General features: G+C 36.4%; 1 protein-coding gene across 2 annotated transcripts in view; it reads left to right on the top strand.

Annotated features, from left to right (window-relative positions):
* Positions 1–10,595, top strand: part of LOC107550721 (disks large-associated protein 1-like) — a 148,318-nt gene extending 137,723 nt beyond the window's left edge. Inside the window, exons 7-12 of one of the 2 annotated variants that reach the window (XM_016232084.1) lie at positions 3,303–3,718; positions 4,020–4,099; positions 6,300–6,718; positions 8,375–8,466; positions 9,160–9,315; positions 9,898–10,595. In XM_016232084.1, coding sequence (XP_016087570.1) covers positions 3,303–3,718; positions 4,020–4,099; positions 6,300–6,718; positions 8,375–8,466; positions 9,160–9,315; positions 9,898–10,113 — 1,379 coding nt within the window. In that variant the 3' untranslated portion in view covers positions 10,114–10,595. The remainder of the gene's footprint in view (positions 1–3,302; positions 3,719–4,019; positions 4,100–6,299; positions 6,719–8,374; positions 8,467–9,159; positions 9,316–9,897) is intronic. The other variant, XM_016232083.1, reaches the window with a different exon arrangement.
* The last annotated feature ends 9,245 nt before the right edge of the window (positions 10,596–19,840 follow it).

Raw genomic sequence — 19,840 nt, 5'->3', positions numbered from 1 at the left:
ATTCATGTTTTTGCCTTCATTTGATTACCAGAAAAATGAAAATACACAACACAGTAAATAAAGTAAATAAAATTTTAATTAAAATTTCATAGGGCCCTATTATTGTATACAAATTAATAAATTAAGTTGTTTTTATGAATTCAATTAATTAGATATGTTTTTGATTAAACCATTAAAATGGAATACAGAAAAATTTAAATGGAAAGCACAGAATTTGGGCCCTAAGAATGTAATTTTTGTTAAACATTTAATAGGCCTAAATTGCTGTTAAATTAAACAAGTTTCATGATTTTAATTAATTAGACATGTTTTTTGTTCAAATTTAATATAATCATCCAGAAGAATTAAAAAGAAAAAAAACTGAATCCAGAAAAATTAAAACGGAAAAACAGATTTTGGAAAAAATTAAACTTGGGCGAATTTAGGAAAAATAAAACAGATTTCATAGGGCCCTACAAATATCATGCATCCGAAGCTATAATTTTAATACAAAGCAACAGTGCATATTATATAGGGCCTATTTAAATTTTTTTAAATGGCGCTCACTCGTTTTTGTGAAAGACCCAAGAAGGACCATGCACAGTCACTTTCCACACAGGCACACTTCATGTTTGGTTGAAATAATCCTTAAGCATGTAAATGTATAATTTCCTTCAGTTTAATTTAAATGTGCAATTAAAATAAATAAAAAATAAATGTATATTTTAAAGTTTAGAATTAGACATCCTTGCGTTATGTAGACAATTGCATAGTGAAAATTACCCCAACGCACCACTTAGTGTCCAACCTACTCTAATACTATTATAACCTGTTTAAATGTGAACAAGGGATTTACAACATTAAAGAAATACTTTATTTATAACATGTACATGAAAAGTCTAAAAGATTAGACACAAATGTGGGACACGGTCGTGCAGCAGCGAGCAACAGTGAAAGGAACCTCAAGGTTGTAAATGTGTGAAATTGTATAGGGCCCCATTCCTGTATTTTGCCTGGGGCCCCCAAATCACTAAATCCGCCCCTGCTTAGAACGTTCATCAGCCAATCAGATTCAAGCATTCAGTAGCCCCGTAGTTTAAAATAAATTATTTTATTTTATGCACGCATTTTGGGACATAAAAACAGTACAAAAAATTGTATTCTCAACAGAAAGAAGTCAGGGAAAATGTAGGGAGAGAAAAATCAATGAGTATGAGAATGAGGAAATGAAATCAGAGAGGACATTAACAGATGGTCTCTGTCTCGCTCTAGATTGCCCCCTTGTGGATGTTTCGTAGAATAAATAATAAGGAAAATCCATGCCTTGCTCACACAGACTCTCTCACTGTTTATCTCACAACACACACCTCTGTCTGCAGCTTCATGCAGCCATCGATTAGTGATTTCATGTTTAGTCTGGGATGTGAGGGGTTGTTTCGCTCTTTGAAGTGAAGTGCTGGAGGAAATGAGTCCATGCTCCACCAGCACTGCGTCAAGCAGTAGCACTTCAAGATAACACTTTCAATGTCAACAGATGGCCCACTGATATAATGGGATTCTTCCATAAGTATGTTAATAAGCGAATATTTAATCATGCTCTCTGTCAGAAGCTTTTTAAGGACTTAAAATAAAATTCAAATGAATGCGATAAATATTATAGCATGGTGGCCCCTGCTTGTCAAATAATATTGTGAAAGGATCATAAATGTGGATATTTTACACAGATATGTCGCAAGTGAATATGTATATATAATTGTTTAATTACTTTCAAATTGTATGTTTTATATATTATTTAAGTAACTATTCATTATTATTATCACTATTAGTTGTTTTACATCTTTCTATGTGATGTTTTATTTGCTTATATTAATTTGAAATGACATATTAGAAGTTATAAATAAACAATCAGACTAAAGTAGGACATTTGTTATAATTTGGAATTTTGGGAGGATCCATTTGTTTTAAGGAAATAATTATCTTGCATTTATTTTATAATTATAATTATTTTGTGCCATTACTGCTTGGTTTGAGGTCATTACTGTATTTGTATTTATCTCAATATCTATGCGACTGTAAATGATTGAATATTGCAGGTTTAGCACCTGGCAGTGGTCTGGTAAAGAGACGGTAAAGCAGCTTTCACATTGGAAACATGCAGAATTTGCAGTTCCATCTTGGGTCCCATCTGTTGCAGGATCACAGACCGTATCTGTGTGGCATTTGGGCTTGACCTGAAAAAAGTTTGCGAGACAAACCTCATGCAAATCCATGGTTTGTGAAAGGGCTTTTTTTACTGCCAGATTCAAGGTGGTGGCAAAGGCAAAAGATTAGCACACAGAGTCATGTTGGAAGCATGGTCTGTTCTGAGTCTTATCTCTTATTCCCCATGACTCCAGCAAAACATTCCTGGCCTCTTTAATGTGCTTAACTGTGTATGTTGAAGAAAACTTAAAAACCGTGGGCGGCGTTGACTTTTTTGCTCAAGTAATGGCAAGTTACTGCAAGATATGCATTCACAATGTGTACGATATTCACACAGGTCCACACCTCTAATTTTAAATTCAGAAGATTTGCAGTCATCATGTCAGCCATCACAATTCTCTGGTTTGCTAGAATCTTGCTGTAACTACTTCATACTGTAGTTAAGTTTTAGCTTTTAAACAAAGGATTTGAATTACTTATCCACACACTTGCCATTCGAAAGCCTGGTGTCAGTAAGATTTTTATTTTTTTTTTTTTAAGAAATCTGTTATTTTATTCCACAAGAATACAGTAAATTGATCAAAAGTCTAAGTAAATTGTTTTTAAAAAAATTAAATACAATTCGTTTTTTACTTTATATTCCTCAAAAAAAATCTGTGATAATAAGAAATGTTTCTAGAGTTTCAAATCAGCATATTAGAAGGATTTTTGAAAGATCATGTGACATTGAAGACTGGAGTAATGACTGCTGAAAATTCACCTTTGTCATCAAGTATATAAAATTTTTAGATACTTTAAATAGAAAACAGTTATTTTAAATTGTAATAATATTTCACAATATTACGTTTTTTAATGTATTTTTGGTCAAATAAATGCATCCTTGGTGAGCATAAAACTTCTTTCAAAAGCATTTTAAAAAATCTTACCAGTGTTGTTGTTGTTTTTTGACAGCCATGGTGAATTAGTATTATTTATCCTAACACTTATTATAAAAGTTGTTTTTCCTTATATGTTTCCATTATTAACTCAACTGTTTACATTCTTTTTCATCCATCTATATTTGTAAGTTAGAGTGGATAAAAGCATCAGAGAAATGAATAAGTTTACTTTTCTGTCTTCAGTATCATCATGTATCACCACCTACAAGAAGACTCCTCCGCCGGTACCTCCTCGCACCTCCACCAAGCCCTTCATCTCCATCACGGCCCAGAGCAGCACTGAGTCTGCACAGGACGCTTACATGGACGGTCCCGGGACGCTGTGCGAGCCCGTCCTCCACTCTGGCCTGAGCAATTCCACTGAGAGCATTGACAGCATGAAAGCGCTGACGGCGGCCATCGAGGCAGCCAATGCTCAGATCCACGGCCCTGCCAGTCAGCACGTCAGCAACAGCACCGTCACCATCAGCACTACACCCCCCTCTCCGCTGCCCATGCCCATGCCCATGCCTGTGCCCATCCCCATCCCCATACCAGCCCTGGAAGACATCCGCAGGGATGTGCTCAGGAAGAGCAGGTGCCTTTCTATTGGCATCCAGGTGAGTGAGATTCTGCGACGTTTTCATTGTTTATTCTACTCAACACTGCTGAGATGTTCCTGCTGGCTATTAGAACACCATTTAGTTGTAATATCCACTTTAATGTATTTATCAGATGTTTGTACACAAGATTCTTAAAATATATATTCATACAAGTTCAGTCTTATACAAGCTGGTCTTTTTATTTCTGTATACAAACCCACACAGGGTGAGTTGGAGATTTGTTTCCTTCTACCTGAGGTAGATGATTCTTCAAATGAGTGTGGAGGTGGCTGGTTTACTGTGTAATGTGTTTAAACAGGTGGATGGGCCTGAGGACCAGGAACTGGAGGACCAGTCCAAATTTCAGTCAGTGGGGATTCAAGTTGAGGAAGAGCATGGGTGAGTCTATGTGTGTGTTTGTGTGCTCTAAAACAACTGTTTCGGACAAATAGCACCCCAAAGTCACTTTCACTATAGTAATACTGTGAAATATTATTATTACAATTTAAAATAACTGTTTTCTATTTAAGTGTATTTAAAAATTTAATTTATTCCTGTGTTGGCAAAACTGAATGAAAACTCTTCGGCCATTACTTCAGTCTTCAGTGTCACATGAGCCTTCAAAAATTATTATTGTATGCTGATTTGATGCTCAAGAAACATTTCTTATTATTATCAATGTTAAAACAGTTGTGCTGCTTAATATTTTTGTGGAAACCATGGTACCTTTTTTAGGATTCTTTGATGATTAGAATGTTGAAAAGAACAGCATTTATTTGAAATAGAAATCTTTTCTAACTTAATAAATGTCTTTACTCTCATTTTGATTAATATGCATCCTTGATAAGTAAACATACTAAAGTAATTTCTCTCTCAAAATAAAATCAAATAAAAAATCTAGTGTATATAACACTGTTAGTCTGTGCTGTTTGTTTGATTAGCATCCAGTGATTCAGGGCTGAAACCATCATAGACACTGAGGATGCCCACAATATTCAAATTAATGGTCAATTTTTCTTTTTTTTAACAAAAATAAAATATTCCACATTTGGTCACTCCATTCTTTTATATTTGGCTACACCATTGCAGTTATGGGTCATCATGTTGACTCCATGTTAAAATCCAAAATTACCAAAAACAAGTCCTGTCATCACCTTGCCTTTGTGTCCTTTATTGCTCCACTTCCTCTCAATTAATTAACTTGGTCTAAAATGTGTCTAATCTGTGTGTTTTATAAAATTGATTCAATCTACAGATTAATGCAGTAGTTCAAAGTTCATATTGTTGCTTTCTGAAAAGTATTGTTTATCCTCTTGAGCTGTCATATTGCACACTGCATATGGTGAGAGAGTGCATTAAATCAATGATTTAGAAACTCTGTACTATGGAGACACTTTTACTTTTATTAAACTTATTGAGCAGGGACCGTATTATCCCAGAGTGCTAAAGCTGGCACACCATGGCTCTTCTCAAAACTGCCTAGCTAGACAGTATTTTTAGGCACCATAGACGTGCTCCTGATGTCACGAATTGTAGACAACAGATATTGCTGCACCCTAAAAAGCCTAATTTTGCCTAAAGTTGAAGTACCACTACAACTTTTTTTTTTCGATAAGGCAATCCCACAATTAATTGTGACAAGCTCAGCAAAACAGTTTCATCAAAAATGATGGAACAAAACTTAAGGATAGTTTAAATGTTTATTATTTCATTACTGAAAAGTGTTGACAGGAAACCAGCTTTAAAAGATGCATTATTTTGTATCATTTTATTAAATTATCACTAGCTGTGTGCTTTAAATGAGTCTCTTTTGGAGGCCACTTGTGTGGTGCTTTTTGTCTGCCAGATACATGGCTTTTAATGATATTTGTGCCTACAAGAGCATCTCAAACAATTTAATATTGTGTTATACATGGTGTCTATGTAGACAGTGGCTCATGTAGACAGTACAGCTCATGTTTTAAAGACAGAAACTGTGACTACTGCGTATGAGTCAGTGGCATTTAAGACTACTTGCACATGATAATGAAGAAAAACGTCTCTAGGTTACGTATGTAACCATGGTTCCCCGAGGGAACGAGACGCTGCGTCTCTTGGCCATACTCCCTGCATCCCTGCAGGCGCTACTTCATCGAAGCTGGGTGGCGCCTGGCCGGATGCGCCTTTTATGCTTTCTGGTGCTGACGTCACCCGCTGCTGACGTCTCGCAGCTCCATTGGACGGATTAGACACGTGCTTCAGAACGTGGTCACGCAGGGGGCGTTCCCAAAGCGAATCTCGACGCAGCTCGAGTTCCTGAAGGGGAACTGTTTTTTTTTAATCCGTCAAGAAATGTGTTTTCTTGTGAGTTTTTGTTTATGCATGTTTTGTATAGTTAAAAACATTCCTGCCCTCATTATTATTTTCATAATTTTAATGAATCATTATATTTAAATAATGGTTCTGTATAATAATAATTGTTTATGTCCACCAACAAAAATCTAAATTAATATTAGTACAGAGATTCAAACCATTTTCTTCATAGAAGAGCATGTGGACACTGTATGTATGAGTTGCATTTTTGTGTAAATAAAATCTTTTTTTTTTTTCTTGGGCTCAGTCACCGGCGGTTCAAGCGCTCTAACAGTGTGACGACAGCGGTACAGGCTGATCTGGACACTCTGGACTATACACCAGCTGACTCTCCTGTCACAGATTTCCCCTCCTCGGGCTGCTTGTCACGGCAGTACTCGCGTGATGCCGCCACCTCCACCGTCAGCATCCAGGGCTCAGGGAATCACTACCACGCCTGCACCTCAGATGAGTATGAGGACATTGGCTTTGATCCCTCCATCCTGCCTCCACCTGAACCATGGATTGATAGCGTAACAGAAGATCCCTTGGAAGTCGTAGGCCGCTCTGTGTGTCAGCGTGACGGCCACTGGTTCCTAAAGCTGCTGCAGGCAGAGACAGAACGTATGAAGGGCTGGTGCAGGCAGATGGAGCACGACGAGAAGGAGAACAAGCTACCTGATGAAAGTTAGTGTTTGATTTACCCATAATACCATAATGGAGTCTCATCTAAAAATCTTATAGTAGGTCAACCATCTTTAAAGGGGTGGTTCATTGTGATTTCACTTTTTTAATGTTAGTTAGTGTGTAATGTTGCTGTTTGAGCATAAACAAAATCTGCAAAGATACAAAGCTGAAAGTTCAATGCAAACGGAGATATCGTCTTTTAAAATTCTGGCAGGTTAATGCCTACAAAAATGGCTGGTAGGAACTGCAACGAGTTACTTCCCGGGTTCGTGACATCACAAAACCAGATAAACCCCACCCTCGGCAAAGGGCAGCAAAGGGGGCAAGGCCATGCTGCGCTGCTTTAGAGAAGAGGAAGCGAAAATTAGAGGTGCACATAAAAATATATTCATATATGAATCGCGATTCTGTCTTCTAACGATTCTAATGGTTTCAACAAGTTTCCAAATCAATGTTCTAAAGCAGCGGTTCTTAATACTGTTCCTCGCGTCGCCCTGCTCTGCACATGCTGTGCATCTCTCTCTCTCTCTCCCTCTCTCTCTCTCCCTCTCTCTCTCTCTATCTCTCTCTCTCTCTCTCTCTTGCTCTCATTCAGCTCAGTTCCAACAATGAACTGTTACAATTATACACTTATTTTCACATAGCTATGAGAAGCGTTAAACATGGTGCATGATCAGTACGCGTGCAGTTGCCGTATTAAAGCTTTAATCAGGATAAAACTATATTAAAAGCTAACATAAGCAGTAGCATTTACAAATAACAGCGTATCTAAAAGTATGAGACAACAACAAACAAAAAACATAGGCCTACCATTAAAAGCTGTGCTTGCACAGGTTCTGCACGATCCTCTTCAATAATATCCTCTGCTTCTCAATCGGGCTCAAACTGATAAGCGATATTAACGACACATTTGTTTACAATACAACCGGAGCACATGCCCTGAGGTGAGGGGCGGGATGCTTTAGCCAATCACAACACACTGGGCTAGCTAACCAATCAGAGCCCATCGCCTATTTCTGAGGGAGGGGCTTCATAAAAGCAAGAAATTGATCAGCACGTTTCTCAGAGAAGGGACAGAGCGGTGTGGAATAAAGGTAAATTATGTGAAAAATAATGTTTTTTTTTTTTTAAACAAAGCATTAATACATGTTAGACTGCACCCCATAAACACAATCAAGCTTAGAAAAAAAACATTGAACCACCCCTTTATAGAAAGTAAAATATCGTTTTTTCTAGTTATTTTTGTGTGTTCTTTGTATTATTTCAGTGCCCAATATGTATATACATATAATGACTTTTTAAACTGTATTAATTTACAACAAATTATATATGGATTGCAGATAATAAAGGATTTGCTGAAATAGCACATGCACAAATGTATTGTATTAATCTCAGCTGCATTGAAGTAATCTGCCCCCTGCTGGATGATCTGGTCCTCACACTGTTTGTCTGAAATCTCAGGCATTGTTTTTATTTAAGAATTATTGCTAATATCAAACCTATCACTGTAGGCTCTCCTAATTTTAATAATCATAATAGAGCATAATAGATATTTTTCAAGTCTCAGAAGGAAGAAGAATTCTACTTTTCTATTGCTCAAGGGTCGTTATGCATGTTTCTGACACTCACCTGTTTGTTTTTGTGTGTGCTGTTCAGTCCTGGGGAAGATCCGCAGTGCAGTGGGAAGTGCACAGCTGCTTATGTCCCAGAAGTTTCAGCAGTTCAGGGAACTGTGTGAGGAAAATCTGGTGAGTACTGGTAGGAATGATATAATAAACATTATTTGACAGAATCAACTTATACTATGAATTGAATCGACACTGAACTGACTTGAGCTGAATAATGACGCTATTGTCTTTTTAAGAGCTTCTTTACAGCAGAATTTGAATTCTTCAGTCTCATATTTGAAGACGTTTGGGGTCAGTACGATTTTTCTTTTTAAGGAGATTAATACTTTAATTCAGCAAAGATTAAACCGATCAAAAGTGACAGCCAAGACATTTATAATGATGCAAAAGATTTCTGTTTTAATTGAACATTCTAAGTATTATATTCATCAAAAAAGACAGCTAAAAATTTACATTTGTTATCACAGAAATAAGTTACATTACAAAATAGAAAACACTTATTTTAAATTTTAATAATATTTCACAATATTACTGTTTTTATTACTGTATTTTTTATTAAAATAAATGCAACCTCTGAGACTTCTTAAAAAATAAACATTTTAAAAATCTTACCCGACCCCAAGCTTTTTGAACAATAGTGCATTTTAAGGCTGTGAATCTTTGGAAAAGAATGGAACTGTGGGTACCTTTGCAAGTACAGTACCAGGATGGACACACCATCTGCAGAGAAAACAGTTCCAATAAGGCAATAAGGATGTTTTGACAGCACAGCTGATTCTTATAGTTCCACTTTTGTTACTTCTCTTGGCTCAGCAGAACCCAAACGCTCACACACGGCCAGTGGCTCAAGATCTCGCAGGGTTCTGGGACATGCTTCAACTTTCCATTGAGAATATCAGCTTAAAGTTCGATGAGCTTCACCAGCTCAAAGCCAACAACTGGAGACCCCTCGACCCCCCCGAAAGAAAGGTAAAACAAACTTGCAGAATCAGTACGGAGCCACTGACAAATGAAGAAAAAGAATGCAGACATGCTAGCTGCCTGATCGAAAGGCGTTTTTTCATTCATGTACATGGTCTGTTGCTTCTGTAGTGTGATATTATGCATTCAAGGGTGGGCACTGGCAATAACAGACCTACAAACTCCACATTATTATTGTGAATTATTATAAATTTGCCTCTGGAAGTGTTGCTGTTGCCTCCCTCTGGCTCATGTCGGTCTGTTGGTCTAATGTGACTGTGAATGTTTCACTCACTCTTAATTTCCTGACATCCTCTTCATGTTTGTTTGTTTGTTTGTTTGACAGTGAGCTGTTTTCAGAAGTCATTCCATCCGGCACGCACCATGGGGGCAGTGGCCCCCAACCTCTCACCCCCGCCGGGCCGCTCTCTTACCGCACGCAGTCGGCCGCGGAAGCGTTAGCACCGCTCCGTAATGTTAGCCGCGGCTGGCCTTAGCGCTGTCTGTGTGCAGGTGTGCCATATTGCTGTCTCCGCTCGTCTTTCTCCTCCCGCCGTGGCGGCTAACTGACTGTTTGTCGTCCCTGTTCAGGAGAGAAGGCTGCCTCCCCCAGTGCCAAAGAAACCCCCGAAAGGCCACCCTCCCCTGGCCAGAGATCGCTCGCTGGAAAGCACCGAGAAGCAGCGTCAAGAGGCGCGCAAACGTTTGATGGCGGCCAAACGTGCTGCTTCAGTACGGCAGAACTCGGCCACAGAGAGCGCAGACAGCATCGAGATCTATATACCTGAGGCCCAGACCAGACTATGAAACTGCCAAACACACGAAAACGCACTCACACACGAACGCCCAAGTGCAGAATTCCGCCATGAGCACAACACGTCACACAGATCTATATCTGCCTAATACTAAGATCACTGTAAATTAGGAGCACCATACACCAGCACCCTGATAGCACAGAAGTGGTAATTTGACCTTTTATTATTTAATAAATGACAACCAACATAGATGTACATCATATTTCTATGACCCCAAGATGTTAGTCAGGAAAAATGACTTGTTTAATTTTACACAAATGAAAACGAGGCTGTAGGTTGTACTGTCATATGGTCAATCTACTTTTCACAGCCCATGTTTTCCTGTTTTTTTTTTCTCCTGGAAGCTTTTTGGAAAGACTTTTTCAGGGTCCATTAAATGTCCTGAACGTCCAGTGGGGGAAATGGTCAAGGGACTTTAGTTGTTCATTTTTTAGTATTGATGCTCTTAAAAATAATAAAATTCTTAAAACAAGATTTTTTTTCTTTTAGAAGCAGCACTGCATAAAATATTAAGACTTGTTTTCTTAGATTATATCTTGAATAAACACTACTGTTCAAAGGTTTGTGGATGTTAAGTATTTTATTTGATGAAAAATACAGTAAAAACTAATTATTATCATTTAAAATAACAAATTCCTATTATTTATTTTAAAAGTTATTCCTGTAATGGCAAAGCAGTCATTACTCCAGTCTTCAATGATTCTTCAGAAATCATGCTAATATGCCAATTTGGTACTCAAGAAATAGTTCCTATCATTATCAATGTTGAAAACACTTGTGCTGAATAATATATTTGTGGAAACTGATTCTTTTTTCAGAATTATTTGATGAATAAAGTTTAAAAAGAAACATAATATAATCTTTTGTAACACTATAGATGACTTTACTCTCACTTTTGATCAATTTAATGCATCCTTGCTGAATAAAAGTATAACATTTATTTCAGAAAAAAAAAATTTAACGTGCTAATAATTCCACTTGTTTTAAAACTGTAAAAATGTCAGTGTGATTACATAAAATACACTAGTATTAAAGATACATTCTCTGACAACAAGTCTTTCATGTCTTTAATTTACTTAATTTATCTTGTTTCAATGATTTCTGGATATTTTAATTAGACAAAAATCCTCATTAAGAATATGATTTTTGCAGTGCTTAATTACACTGAACAAAATTATAAACGCAACACTTTTGTTTTTGCCCCCATTTTTCATGAGCTGAACTCAAAGATCTAAGACTTTTTCTATGTACACAAAAGGTGTATTTCTCTCAAATATTGTTCACAAATCTGTCTAAATCTGTGTTAGTGAGCACTTCTGCTTTGCCGAGATAATCCATCCACCTCACATGTGTGGCATATCAAGATGCTGATTAGACAGCATGATTATTGCACAGGTGTGCCTAAGGCTGGCCACAATAAAAGGCCACTCTAAAATGTGCAGTTTTACTGTATTGGGGGGTTCAGGGGGGTCCAAAAACCAGTCAGTATCTGGTGTGACCACCATTTGCCTCATGCAGTGCAACACATCTCCTTCGCATAGAGTTGATCAGGTTGTTGATTGTGGCCTGTGGAATGTTGGTCCACTCCTCTTCAATGGCTGTGCGAAGTTGCTGGATATTGGCAGGAACTGGAACACGCTGTCGTATACGCCGATCCAGAGCATCCCAAACATGCTCAATGGGTGACATGTCCGGTGAGTATGCTGGCCATGCAAGAACTGGGATGTTTTCAGCTTGGTCTGCGGTTGTGAGGCCGGTTGGATGTACTGCCAAGTTCTCTGATTCTTCTTCTCTCTTATGGTAGAGAAATGAACATTCAATTCACGGGCAACAGCTCTGGTGGACATTCCTGCAGTCAGCATGCCAATTGCACGCTCCCTCAAAACTTGCGACATCTGTGGCATTGTGCTGTGTGATAAAACTGCACATTTTAGAGTGGCCTTTTATTGTGGCCAGCTTAAGGCACACCTGTGCAATAATCATGCTGTCTAATCAGCATCTTGATATGCCACACCTGTGAGGTGGATGGATTATCTCGGCAAAGGAGAAGTGCTCACTAATACAGATTTAGACAGATTTGTGAACAATATTTGAGAAAAATAGGCCTTTTGTGTACATAGAAAAAGTCTTAGATCTTTGAGTTTAGCTCATGACAAATGGGGGCAAAAACAAAAGTGTTGCGTTTATAATTTTGTTCAGTGTATATACCGCTGAATATAACTACTGACCTTTTTTTGTACACTGCAGCATTTCTTTACACCTCGAACAGAACCTGAACAGTGCAGAATTGTCCCTTGTAGCCTCACTTTTGTTTGCGTCAAATTAACTATGCGTACCTTGAATAAGATCTATGACTAGAATATTCACATGCACACTATTTAGAGCTCAGCCACTTTATATATATATATATATATATATATATATATATATATTTATATTTTTTTTTTTTTTTTTTTTTTTTTTTATGCATGTGTGGTTACATACAGTTTGTTTGTAAACACATATAATCACGGTTACACATGCACACGTTGTAACAATCTCTCTCAGAGCCATCGGCTGACTTTCGTTCACCATGTAGATAAACATGGGCATATACACGTATATACTTTATCATTTAACATTTCTACACAGACTTATGACAAATAATAACAGGCTGGGTGTTTGTAATATAATCTGTCTGTACCTTTTTCCTCAAGTGTTGAAGGAATGTTATAGCAGGTTTAATGTTTTACTTCTGTCTTTCCCATCTGTCTCTCTCTTTCACACACAGTCTTATTCTGATGATCTGAAAAGATGTGATCATAGCCATGTGAAGTAGATAAACCCTCTCTCTCAGTCCCTCTTACCATCTAGGAAATACTGTATCCTCTTGTCTTTTAGCATTTCTGTTTTTCTCAGAAGAGCAGAACTGCTTGCAGTTCCATCCCTGCCCGCTCTTTTTTTTTTCTTTTTTTGTAGTGCAAATGGAAAATAATGACCACATAACAGGGTATTTTAAGCTAAAAGCAATACTCATGAGAAATTGTAATGTTGCTACATTTTTTTGATGTAGAGATTCTGTAAAACTGATTCATTGCTAATGAAAAGATGCCTTCACTATTCTGTAGCCATTTCGGTTTCTTGTCATTCTGATGCTTGCTATTGTGAACGCTTATCAATGGCCACTCTTGAACAGTTCTTCTTATTTTAAATCCTCTTTAGTCATATGTGGGACATTTAGGCACATTATTATATTCTTTAGTGTATAAATACAAATAAACTTACTAATCATTTTTCTAACATAGATTTGGGGCCTTCTGTGGATTTTATGTAGACAAGTAGTACTTCAATGAGACGACTGCAAAAAAAAAAGACACAAGAGGGGGAGATTTAACAAAGTGCAAGTTTTCCATCATTGTTCACAAGATTATGTCTTTCCAGTAGCAATTTCAGTGACTTAATTTAATGTGTTTTAATACTGTGTTGGGGCACAGGGGGAAATTTCTTCTTAAGCTTTGTGCTCAAAAGGGTTGTGACTCTGAGAGGACCATGTGACTCTGCCTGATCGGTCGTGTCAGGTGAGCTAAGCTAGCGTTAAACTCTCAGGAAAAGACAGGTGAAGTGAGTGCAGCAAATTCAGGGTCTCCCAGTGGTGATGTTTTACGCGTGTTTTTGTGAGCGTGTTTGCGTGTTTAGTGCACACAGGTGTGAGTCTGTGTTTTAAAGAATGTATGTATCTTTATGGTAAATAGGTGTGTATGTGAGCTTGTGTGCATCACGTGTGTGCGTGTGTGTGTGTGTGTGCGAGTCTATAAAAGTGCTTCCTGATTTTATTGGTTAACACTATCTTTGATTTTTTTCTGTTGGTTGAAGTCAAGTAGCCTCATGAAGTCGTGTACAGTATCAAAGCCCCTTGGTCTTATTTTAGTCTGTATTGTTTGTACAAGAAATCAATGATGAGGATGTTCCTGAAAGCATGCAGACACAATATGAGTCCTATAGATATATATATGATTTATACTATTATTTATTTATTAATGTACTTATTTATTTGTCTTATCTATTTAGGATTTATTTTATTCGGTTTTGATTCTGTTTAGTGATCTGTCATGCCACCCTCAAATTGTGAATATGTTGTACTGTATGTATAAACATTATATGTGCATACATACGATGAACAAACAATAAATTCTTGAAACTTTATTTGTCTTCACATGTATTACAAATTATACACAAACAATATACATAAAGAACGATTTAAATTTTTGCAATATTGTCATGATGGGTAGATATTTTTTTTTAGATCTTATCATGAATTTAAAACCTTGAACACTGGGTTTATAGTGAAAAGGCTCACTGTCTTATCCTGTTCAGTTTTAGGGTCATTTTATGGAAACGTCCACTTTTCTGTCCCTAGACTTTACAGAAATATTACACTTGAAAAACTATTTAGTGTTACAATTTTTTTATATTTTAAAATAAAACAATGTGTTATTTGAACAATTACACCCTCTTGAGCCATCAATGTGGCAATGTTTATTTTTTATTCATTTATAAAAAATTCCAAGCACCACAAAACTGCTAAAAAAAGGCCCATGTGAAGTCCACTGTCTCTTTTCAGTTATCAGAAATTTTCTAATTTATCTCATGAGATATATGAAGCTTTTAGTTGAAGTCACTGGTATGACCTACTTTATTGTTAGGGAATTGTAAAAAACTAGAATACAAATGGATTAAACTACTTAATTTAGTGAGTATACCATGATTGACAACATGTGGTTTGATACCTTGCAGCAGACATTTTGTAAAATGCATTTTTCATGAAAATTGTCACTGGTGTTACTGTCACTGGTGTTACCTTCCTAATGGGTAACACCAGTAAAGATCAGTTTACGTTGATGCTCTTTTACTAACTGCTTTCACTGATTGCCAAATGTAACAATTTAGTCTTATCTACTTAATTGTAGTTAAAGAATAAGGATCTTTGGTCTTATGTATGTCACTGGTGTTTCATTGTGTCACTGGTGTTACTTTTTTTCTGTCACATTAAATAAAATGTGTCACATGTGACATGATAATAATTTTACATCCATTGAATTCTGCTTCACTCAAGAGTTAAGATGTAAAGGATTGCATCATTACTTGTTTATAACTGTTTTTACAAATATTTTCATAGTTATAGCAAATGCATAGTTGCGCAAATGAACTAACATCATTCAATCACACTTTTAACAAACCTGATTAAAATAAACAAAACATAATCTCCTTATTTGTTGCATTATTTTTCTGTAACTCTGACTACATGTACTAAAAAAATTGAGAAATAATATTTCATAAAAACCTTTAAAATTGCCAGAGCAGTAAGGTAACACCAGTGACAAAAAATGGTACATGCGGTCTTTAAATAAATGCACAAACAATATAAAAAAATCATTAAGCTGTCATTTATGCGTATTCATAAAGTCAAAAGATAATATAATAATGTGGTCTAAGTTTAAATGTTAAAAAAAGAAATACATTTTAAGACATCTTTCCATACCAAAAGTGGACGTTTCTGTAGAATGACCCTTTAGCCAAATGTTGCGTGGAGGAAGACGGGGAGCAGGAAGATTTGGAAAACAATCGTTAGTGTTGCTTGCGAAGCTAATATTATTCCTCAGATAGTCTGTGCATAACTCATTCCGCGACAATGCTCTCTTCCAACACTAGGCGTCACTGAGGATCCAGCTAAAAGCACTTGTTGCTCTGATGCACCTTGCACCATCCCGTCCATACAGTACAGCACATTCTTCAGTTAGGATGAACTAGGCTATACTAACTATGCTTGCTGAGGTATTGTATAAATGTGCTTTTATTTAATAGTTAAACATAATCAGGACCCATTCTGTCTAAAGTGAAAACGAAATACAAATCATCTTAGAATTGTTGACTGTTAAATTTGTTTCGAAAGCATCAGTAGGTAACAAGTGCCAACCTGAATAAATATCTTGCTCTGGAGTAGCTAATCGTCGAACGCAGAAGGACTCATTCAGTCACTTGAATACAGTGTGCGTGTTCATGTTAAGTGCGCTCTAGGGAAACCAAGTCACAGCGAAATCCCCAGAGTTAACACTGTTGAGGATTATGTGATCCGTTTTCATGTCTAAAAGCCTGAGCAGTAGTTAACAGCGGGGTTTCTTTAATAATGCTCACTCGTCAATTAAATAATTGCTTAATTATCCCATTAACTTTAACTCGGCTTCAGTGTTACTTTAACACGCTGTTAGATTGGGACAATATGTACTCTGCGCAGAGTTGATTTAACTCTGGGGATTTTGCTGTGAAAATGCACGTTTAGCACACTCTTAATGGCTTAATCAATCGTTTTCGGAAATCTGGGCCCCGGGTTATCGTTTTTGCAAATAATATAGGCTATGTAGCTCTCTTAAATGAATTAACTTGCATAGCCTACTGATATTTGTCTTTCCCTCTCTTAGTTCATTATATTCATAAACATTATAGGCTAGATCGTAAAGTGTAGCCTGCTGTACACTCTTAAAAATAAAGGTGCTTCAAAAGGTTCTTCAAGCGATGCCATAGAAGAACCATTTTGGTTCCACAAAGAACCATTCAGTCAAAGGCTCTTTAAAGAACCATCTCTTTCTTACCTTTTTTGTAATCTGAAGAACCTTGATGTTAAACATCAAGATGTTAAACGTTCTTTATGGAACCATTTAGACAAAAAGGTTCTTCTATGGCATCGTGAAGCACCTTTATTTTTAAGAGTGTAGGCTACAACACGTTTGTAAAAACGTAAAGGGCTTTGGAACATGGTATTAATGCATTTTTATTGTTATAGAGAATTAGACGTTATATTTGAGGATTTAAACAATAAAAATAAATGCTAAAATCGTCTTTCAGTCAGTGATTCTCAATTGAAGCAGCACGACCAAAACTATTTCTAATGCTGTTAATAAGCTGCAACTAACAATAAAACCGTGCATAGTTTAGATATTGAAAACTGAGGGGGAAATCCTTGCCATATATTGTTGATGATGTCAAAGGCCGTGCGTTCAGTGAAACTGTTGTATTTTTGGCGTAAATCAACTGTCGCATATGACTAATATTAAGTAGTATACAACATTTGGCACTTTTGGTGTTTGTTTATTGCATATGACTTAAAAATCACACTTCCGCTGTTGTTTATGCATCAACAAAATTGTCAGATGTCCTAATATATTACTGTGCATACTGTAATGTCTGTTAGTTTTAAATGGTAATAAAAATTTCTAATTTTGAAGACATTTTGTTTACTTTTAAACAGTTTGGCTGTTTTGTTGAGTCGCACAGAGTAAAGCCATCAAATTCATTAAGGGCCAAATTTTAAAGGGTATGCATTTGTACCTATTAATAATTGTAATATTTTCCCCTCATATTAAGTGCATATTTTGACAAGATTTTACCACTGTTTTGTATGTGGTTGCGAAATGTTACGAAATTTGGACCTTCAGCACCTAGGCTACCTGACAGCTCCCACACTCTTAACCCGAATAAGTTGACTTTACTAGAAAATTGCGTGGAAACCCCGTTGCACTTAACAATTTTAGTTTTTACACAGGGTGAAACTAAACGGGTTAAGTTGTATTAACATAGAACATTTAGTGGGTGTAGCAGACAAATCAAGTTGGCATTAGTAGTCTTTACTAAAAAGCATTAGTTCACATTATGAATTTTTTTGAGGATATGTTTTATAAAATAACTATTAAGTTGAACAAAAAAATATTAATATTAACAAATTATTTTTAGTAGTGATAATTGTTATATTTAAGTAATCTCTTATAATTTTAAAATGATACTACTTAAATTGTAAAATTATTTTAATTACTTTTAAAGAAATAAACAATAACAACATTTCAATGTTTTTTTTTATTGTTCACAAAAAGTTGTACTTAACTTTTCAACCAAAAGATAAGTAACATTTTTTGCATAAGAAAACATTTTTGCTTGTTAACTGCAATTGTAAATTGTTTAGAGGAACATGAACACACAATATTCAACAATATCCATGTGAATGACTAGAATTGCATTAAAACTGGATAAGCATTCAAACCTGAGGCAAGCCTCTAAAAGTTTAAGCTAGAGTTGACTACGTTAACTCATTAATATAGCAAAAAAAAATGCAGATTTAAACACTTTTAGCACAACACAGCTAAACTTTGGACATTCTGAACAAGAGAATCTGTTCAAAGATTCATTGTGCATCTTGAGAACAATAACATGTCATGGCTTCTGATGGTAGTTTCCTGCAACTCCTTTGTCAATCAAATTGTAAGATGATTTTTTAATGTTTGTAACTTGGGTTTTAAGTCAGGGTGGCCCAACATGAGGAGAACTTGTTGAATGAATTGGAATGTGTTCTTCATCGATTTGGGGTAATTGAGATGCAGTGCATATGCAAGTCCAAAGAGAATGCACACAGCTTTTGGCAAGTCTTTAATGCCTTCCATCACGACTTCTCCCTCAATGATGATCTTAACGGAGGCTGGATTGAGTTGAAGAGAAGATGGGCACACAATACCTTCTTGCTCAACAAGGAGGATTCCAAGGTCAAGGTGGCGGAATGACTGATCATCAGAGCCCTACCAACAGAGCACATCAATGACATTTCTCATTAAGTAACCGTCAATAATGTTAAAAAATAGCCTTGTAATGACAGACACATGAGAGAATGTGTGAAGTGGTTATGAATGCTTTAGTAACACTTCATCTAAAGGGTTAGTTCATCCAAAAATGAACATTTTGCAATTTACTTATTTACCCTCACGTCATTCCAAAACCATAAGACTTGTGTCTATCTTCAAAAAAGAAATGAAGATATTTATTTTAAAAAAAAATATCTTTAAAAAAGTTATCTTTCCCTCCATTCAAAGTCACATAAAGCCCATTTATCTTTTCAAAAGATTTGAAAAGATAAATTAACCTTTAAAATGAGGTTATCTGGACTTTTAAAATAGGGACAGAAAGTCACAGGTTTCATTAAAAATACCTTAAATTGTGTGCTGAAGATAAACAAAAGGGTTTTGACTGACTTCTGCTTCTATGTGCATTAAATGTGGTGTATTGATGCTTTTAATCTAGGGTAAAATAGTAAAATAGAGTCTTCCTTTAATGGGTTTAATCGAAGTTTTAATTCGATTAAATATCTTACAGTAGATACTTTGAAATGCTGAGTCTGAGTTTCTGCTGATACTTGAATAAACCATTGCCTTTCTTAACACATTAAGGGACAATGTGATGTGACACTTAAGAAAGAGCGCTTTATTTGTTGGTGGCTGTGAATGCAGGAATCCCTCCATACCCCACGACTGCCGTTCTAATTTGTCTGGCAAGCTGGAGAACGAGCGCTCGGTGCGCTGTTGCTGCTCCTGTTGCTCTGGCGCATGTGGCTGGATTCCCAGGGAACCCCAGTGTTCTGCATCTTGCGCTCCTAACATCTATGACCCTTCAAAGAGGCCGTGAAAACGCAAAGCTCCTGTAGTCAATAGTTGTCTACCAGTCAGCCTTTTTGAATAATGTGCACAAGCAATCTTGATGTAGGCAAGGAAATGGAACAGTTCTGCTGTAACTGCCATGTATTAATAGGTAACCCCGTTTGTCACGTAAATTCACAAAACTTACATTTCCACTGCATCTTCACAAGAACCTGTTGAAACAGAGCATAAGAAAACGTTTAGAAAATGTTGCAGAAAATCATTTGAGAT

The sequence above is a fragment of the Sinocyclocheilus grahami genome, unplaced genomic scaffold (assembly GCF_001515645.1).
Source record: "Sinocyclocheilus grahami isolate Dianchi unplaced genomic scaffold, SAMN03320097.WGS_v1.1 scaffold406.1, whole genome shotgun sequence".
Taxonomy (NCBI): Eukaryota; Metazoa; Chordata; class Actinopteri; order Cypriniformes; family Cyprinidae; genus Sinocyclocheilus; species Sinocyclocheilus grahami.
The sequence above is the reverse complement of the archived record's forward strand: the minus strand, read 5'-3'. Positions and strand labels throughout refer to the sequence as shown.